A 7419-nucleotide genomic window follows, 5' to 3' on the forward strand; every position below is an offset into this window, starting at 1 on the left:
AGAGAAAGAGAGGAGGGAAATTTTTTTCTCTCTAGGCAAGGTATTTGGAGGTTTGGTGGGAAGGGGAGACGCTTAGGATGGAAATAGAGCCGTACATGAAGGAATTTCACTCTCATTCTAGAGTGAAAATTTTCTCTCTAGGTTAGAGAGAGAAAATGAAGGATGAAAAATTTTTTTGTTGGAAGGGTGTAGGTGTGTAGGAACATTTTTTGTGAAGGGATGTAGGTGGTTTTGTGAGTGAAAGTGAGAAAAAAAAATAGGGTTTAGGGTTTTGTAGGTTTTAAGAAAAAGAGGTTGGAGGAGGAAGAAGAAGATGAAGGAGAGGAAGGAGAAAGGAGTAGAGGAAGAAAATAGAAGAAAATGGTGGGAAACTTGGAGGGAAGATGAAAAATAGAGAAGGGGAAGAAGAGAGAAGGAAGAAGAAGAAGAAAAGAAGAAAATGGAGGAAGAAGAAGAAAAGAGGAAGAAGAAGAAGAGAGGAAGAGGAGGAGAAATTACCTTGCTTGGAGGAGGAGAAGAGGGAGGCCGGCCTTCTTGCGTGAGTTTGGGCGTGAGAATGTCGTGAGTGGGGAGAGGGGGGCGGCTAGAAGAGAATATGTGGGAGTGAGGGTTAAGTGAGGGGTATTTTAGGGATTTTTTATTTAGAAAAATCATTTTCTTATTTAAGAAGCTCCATTTCTCTTCCTTTTTTCAATTTTTTTTTTAATTTTATTGCACAAAAATAAAAATAAATTTTTAATCTTGCATCAAGTTGGTCGTTGCGTCGCCGCTCGCACACGCCGTCGTCTCGATTCGCGCGCCCTAAAATTAAAATTTTCGCCGACCCCCACCAATATTGGTGTCAATCTTAGCTGTTTCCGTTGCTCCAAACGCATCGGCGCTGTCCGTTTCGCGAACGGAGGTTGTTTCGGCGATTTTTTGGTTTTGGGTCGACACACGTGGGGTGAATTTTGCGCGATTTCATGCTTTTTTGATTTCGAAATTCACCTTGCGCGGTCGACTCGAACCCGACACTAGTATTGGGGTCAACAAATGCCCCCCAGCAAATATGGTGCGCGCCTAAAGCGGACCTTGTTTGTTGTAAATTGTTGACATTGCGAATCTCCAAAAATTTTCTTCTCTTTTTTTTGGATGTCAACGCAAGATAGGAGCGAAGCATATAAAGTATTTTTATGCTCCATTCCTCTTATCAGCTTGCATGCTTTCTTATGATTCTTTTATCTTTTGTCAGGAAAGATGTTCAACTGGAGTAGACCGGAGGGAATACCGCGAAATGAGCCTAGTGAAGAGGCCATTTCGGAATTGATTGACAAGCACGATCCTCGCGGAACTGCTAATATGGCTGATAGGCTGGAGCAACACGAGGAGATGCTGAGGGGCCGTAGTATTTATGGTGAATTCTTCGTACGCTCGCCTCTTCTGCCACACTCTGAGCTTAATCCCTCAGTATATGAAGATTCTACTGAGTGGGTGACCACTACCAGGTTGAAATATGGGGACTACAACCCCTTGGAGAGTACCTTTGCTCAGGTGAGCTCTGGTATGTACGACATCCTGGAGCCGGCCGCCGATGTCGTTGAGAAAGTTGGACAATCTAAATATTGAGTCACTGACAATTACAACCAGCTACACATGAGTGGCCTAGAGATTCTCCAGTTGGGCAACTCTCAAGACCTGCACGTGGGTATGTATCTTGGGCAAGGTATGTCTTAAGAGCCCATAAAACTATCTTGTAAAGGGCAGATATATGCGAAGCTATATATGCTTCAATGTTCAGCTTCGAGAATATTCCCCACTCTTCGGATAAAGGGAGTGATAGAATTTTGGGACCCGACGACTAACACTTGATGGATGGGCTCTGAGGAGTTGACAATGACGCTGTGGGAGCTGCAGGCAGTCTCTGGTCTGCCGATCTTTGGACGTCGATATGAAGAATGCATTCCTCCAGATGAAGAGCTATTCCGTAGGCGACTTTCCTCCAGCAGGAATAGATGGGGAGAACTAATTTTACCCACAGTCTTTCCCGCTGCACTGAGTCATTATCGGCGGGTTTGTAAAGAGGCCAAGCTATCAAGGCGTTCCCGGGCCACTATCCCTTTAGACATCTGGATTTGCAGTTTCATTAGGGAGGAGAAACTCAATCAAATCATCGCTCATATACAAGATCCTTTTGAACTAGGCATGGAGTACGTCGACGCTTTATCAGAAGACCTTGCAGAACCCTCTACTGACGTAGGGTAGATGTCCCCCGCTCTTTCAGGTATGAGTGAAGAGTTATTTCTCGTCGGATTTTTAGTTTGCTGGCTGTGCACTTTTGTCCTCCCTGCTAAGGGAGGCACTATTCGATGCAATGCTTTACTGGCGGCCAGTCTCTTGTCACATGGAGAGCGTATTTCTCTTGCCCCTGTAGTTCTTAACAAAATTTTCAGAACATTCAGAGCTATCTCAGAGAACCCTACACTCGATGGGCATTATACAACCCTCCCTTGGCAATATATTTACGCTTGGGTTTACATTCACATCCAGGGAGCATTTAGCTGTCTGGAATATCCCTCCTACTTCTCATATAAGTTGTACCCAATCAATATGCAACTTTTGAGGGCTGCGTCCACACCGGAGCAGGAGCGCGTACGATTATTCTTTTTCGCACCACACCTTGTTGCAGACTGTTTCTGTTTAGTACATCAGCTAGAGCTTGGTAACCTACCCAGTAATTTGATAGGAGCAGACATCGTCGATGACACTGATCGCCACGGCAGGTATACCTTACTTTTTAAAGGGCGTTCTTTATTGGTTGCTGAATATTTCATTAGCATGCGACCTGGATGGTTGTGCTATCGTTACTGGCAATTGGTGATCTTGGAAAGATATCAACCCAATAGAACTGCCAGATAATTTGGCTTTTCACAAGCTACCGCATACGAGGGTTTGCCGCGTCTCCCTGGTGTCACGGATGTTAGTGGGTTGAATACAGTACCTGCGGAAACCCGCATGTACGTCGCCTCGCTGATGTGGATTCATTTGCTTAGGCTTGGCACAGGTAGCAGATTTCGTATAACACCCCTCGGCAACCTTACAGGAGTCAGCTACACTTGATTGACTTGGGTGAAATTATCATATGCACCCTTTATGGAGCACGGAGCTCGTAAATACGAACGACGGGTGCGATCATTAGGAGCTCCTCGGGGTCAAAGGTCTCGAAGAGGCTCAGCACATGAGGGAACCAATGAAGGTATATGTACTTTTTATCATCTTCATTTTTTTTTACACATCTTTCCTCTTTTAATTTGAGTGTAGGCGGGCAGGGTGATCAACATACCATTGAGGGGATTACATCTTCCCCATCACGAGTGCGAGCAAGGGAACCCTCTCCAAGCTATGCCAATGTCCCTTCATCGGGACGTCGTCGTGTACGTTCTCGTCCTATGGAGCCTCCGCGTGCTTCAGCAGATTGGACAGCGAGCCCTTTAACACAACAGTTGTTACCCCAGGATGAAGTACCTTTTGACTCTTATCGAATGTCTGTGGATGCCAGACACATTCATTCTAATGATTATGAAGGGGGCTTTTCCAGCATGCGCATGCCCTCCCCCATACCTGAAGCGGGGTCTTCTTTCGTGGAGACACTCTTTCCAACAGACCCCTTCTCGTCATATTGGCCAGGGGAAACATCTGCAGCAAGGGAGTCACCACCTGCTGGAGGGTTTAGTGCGCCAGAGTATACTCCGACTTTTTTCGAGCTAGCTCCAGTGGTTGAGGTCCCTTTCATTAATAACCCACCAGCACACTTTGTGGAATCTAGCACAGGTATGAACATTCATTTTTTTGTTATGTCATTTATCGATCGCCCCCTCTTTTTTTTCTTATCTTTTTTTATTTTTATGAATTTCTTCCATCACCGTTTTATAGTGCCAGAAGGAGCAGATTATCAATCAAAAATATTCCGTCACATCCCACGATTCCCCGACATAAGGAATATAGACATGCGCAACCAAAGTATGCAGTTCCTACGTGAAGTGATTGCCAGACTGAACCCAGGCTCGCCCGAATCATTGGATCAATTTACGAACATTGCCAACGCTACCTTAAATGTTTTATCGCAGATTAGAATGGAAGAAGATGAAATGATGTTCTGGGAAGGGTTGTGCCGTGAGGCTGAGTTTTATGTCCGACGATTGAAGTCTCTGTCAATCATACAAACCCGGGTCTCATTACATGATCTTCGCGAGAAGGTTAGAATTTGCCGAGAAATTGCTGATACTGCCCATGATAACTTCACAAGGACTGCTAATGCTATGAGACGATATAACGAGAGATCTACGAGTACTTCAGCTGAAGTGGACACTTTCTTCGAAGATAAAGAATCTCTGGAGGGGGATTATTAATTCAATGTCCTGCAAGGTTGACCATCAAGAAAAACAAAAAATGCAAGCACGAGTAATCGATAGGGAGCGTGATCGTTATCAGATTTGCCACCGCGCTGTGCAAGATGCTGAGGCTGCACTTACTCGGGCTGCTGAAGAATTGCATGTCGCTGAGACCGAATATCAGACCCTTGCCGAAGTGATGTCACAGCTTCAAGATCTACAAAATCGATTACTTTAATCATAATTTCATATTGCTCTTCGTTGGAGATTATGTAACCCTCTTTATGCATCTTTATTCTCTTTCTTGAACTTTCTTCGCATATATGTTTATGTATTGACCTTAAGTATCAAATTTGCAATTGCTTTTGGCTCGGCTATAATAGCTTATTGAACCATTTGGAATTGTTATAAGTCCCACGCTTTGTGCTAATGGACTTAATGATGACGAATCCCACTTAACATTTGAGAGTTTGCTTCCTTCTGTCCTGTGCTTTCTGCGGCGGACTTGATGAAGGTTTACCTGATTTGTCTTCATTGACTTGTCAGAAAATTTGCATTCCATCTGCCCTTTGCATTATGCTTTGACGGTCTTGATGAAGGAGTGCATGTTGATAACCCAGCCCTCGGGGCTTGCATTAGGTTAATGATTAGAGAGTCATTGGTCCAGAGCTTTATGGATAACGAACTTATTGATGACGAAATCCTCTTAATTCAGCCATATGCTTTTGATGAATTTTAAGATAGCTTTCTTCGGTCCTATGCTTTGTGCTTTGGCGGACTTGTTGAAGAAGAATTCCTTCGATCCTCGCTTTGTGCTTTACGGATTTGTTGAAGGATTTGTAAGTTTTGGACTTGGTCGATACTATCAAATGTAGGTAATATCTTAATCCTCAACCATTTGAGGAGAATTTAATCTGAGTCACTTGAGTTCATCAGATCAGGAGTGCTAGAATTTGATAGCCCTTTGTCCTCTGGTTGCTGAGATGGGAGTTCCTCTACTACGACCTTTCTTATGGCGTGTTGAGTAGATGGAGCTGCCAGCGATCCGGCCACATTGGGGCTTGTTGGATCCGACCTTCTACACCCATACAGGCTTCAGACTTGAGCCATGAGAAATATGCTTCCCAATGCTGATTTCACTGGAGTTGGTAGATTTAGAGTTCTCCTTTGTGATTGAGGATTTTGGATCCTACGCACATTTAGTAGTTGCTCGTGACACTTCCTTCTTCCCACTGGAATTTTGATTATACGGTTAATTAGGAGAATTTAGTGGACTACAACCACTTGAACTTGTCGAATCAAATTGACCTTCGTTCTTCCTACAGTCCTTATTGACGGGTTGACGAAGTGGGGGTTCCGCTACTACGGCCGTTCTTATGGCGTATTAAGTAGACAGAACTGCCAGCGATCCGGCCATATTTGGGTGTGTTGGATCCGACCTTTTACACCCATTCGAACCTTAAGCTTTAGGCTGTCGAAAGACTTCAAGCTTTTCTGACTCAATTTGTTGGAGTGTGTAGTTACAAAAATCTCTTTCCTGACTTTTGAATCTTGGTACATTGGAGAAGACGGAGTCTTAAGCTTCTTGAAGATGACCTGTATATACTTTGAAAAGAGTTCATTGTATCTTTTGAAATGCATTCTTGTGACATAAGAGAATTTCAAAATGTAAAGCATATATGCTAATAAACACGTGTAAAATACACAGTGCATTAAACAAAATATTTTCATGGATAATTTTATGCAAAATACTTCTTTAGATATCGACCATTGATCAGCGGCATGGGTCTCTGACCCTGCAGATTGATAAGTTGATAGGCTCCTCCTTGGTACACCTTTTTGATGACGAAGGGCCTTCCCAATTGGATACGAATTTGCCATCGATTTTTCGATGTGGGATGATTGGTCTTCTCAGCACCAGAACCAATTCTCCTTCTTGAAATACTCGATGGCGCACCATCCGATCAAATGATTTCATCATCCTTGCTTAATAAATCTCCAAGTTTCGTTGAGCTTGCAGCCTAATCTCATCGAGTGCATCGAGTTCTTCCATTCTTAGGCGAGCGTTTTGTTCTTGGGTTAGATCGTTCTGAATTGCTACCTGGAGGGATGGTAGTTCAACTTCTAATGGCAACACTGCTTCAACTCCAAGTACCAGTGAATAAGGAGTGGCTTTGGTTGGTGTCTTATAGGTTGTACGATAGGCCCATAACGCCTCTGCCATCTTTGTATGTCACTCTCTTTTATTCTTGGTAAGGATCTTTTTCAACAATTTCACTAGTGTCTTGTTGAAGGCTTCTGCCAAGCCATTCGCTCTTGGATTGTATATTGATGAATACCGCCAATCGATCTTGTGTCGATCTACAAACTTGTAAATTTTGGTGCTTTTGAATGCTGTGCCGTTATCTGAGATTATGCGACGCGGAGCACCAAATCTGTAGACAACGTTGTGGGTAAAGAAGTTGATCACATGCTCGGATGTGACCTCTCTGAATGAAGCCGCCTCTGCCCACTTCGAGAAGTAGTCTGTAACTGCCAAAATAAAGCGGTGCCCGGTTGATGATGGCGGATCTATCGGCCCGATTATATCTGTGCCCCAGTATTCGAATGACCATGACGCTATTGTTGGGTGTAGAGGGTTAGGCGGTTGATGTATAACATCACCGTGGATTTGACACTCGCGACACCTCTTAGCCTGGTCGATACTGTCCCTCACCATTGTTTGCCAATAATAACCCATTCTTTTAATTTTAGCCTCCATCTTGGGACCTGACTGATGTGCTCCACAAAGTCCTTCGTGGACTTCTGTTACCACTTTATCAGCTTCTTTGGTCCCTAGACATCTTAGCCACATTTGATCAAAAGCTCGTCGGCACAACATGTCGTTGATAAATGCGTACCGCAATGCTCTCTTCCTAATTTGCATGTCTTGAGATTTATTTGTTGGGAGTTTACTTTCTTTGAAATATTCGATGAAGGGCTTTCTCCAATCATCTTCTACTTCGACATCTAAATAATGCAACCACGATTCTGAAGCTTGGCTTGCTTTACG

General features: G+C 43.8%; 1 protein-coding gene across 1 annotated transcript in view; it reads left to right on the top strand.

Moving 5' to 3' along the window:
- Window positions 1-1605, top strand: part of LOC110093074 (protein MON2 homolog) — a 51056-nt gene extending 49451 nt beyond the window's left edge. The window contains exon 12 of the mRNA XM_020817840.2: window positions 1232-1605. Within this exon, the coding sequence (XP_020673499.2) occupies window positions 1232-1605 (374 nt within the window). The remainder of the gene's footprint in view (window positions 1-1231) is intronic.
- Window positions 1606-7419: the final 5814 nt, after the last annotated feature.

Source organism: Dendrobium catenatum, unplaced genomic scaffold (assembly GCF_001605985.2).
Source record: "Dendrobium catenatum unplaced genomic scaffold, ASM160598v2 fragScaff_scaffold_72, whole genome shotgun sequence".
NCBI classification, from domain to species: Eukaryota; Viridiplantae; Streptophyta; class Magnoliopsida; order Asparagales; family Orchidaceae; genus Dendrobium; species Dendrobium catenatum.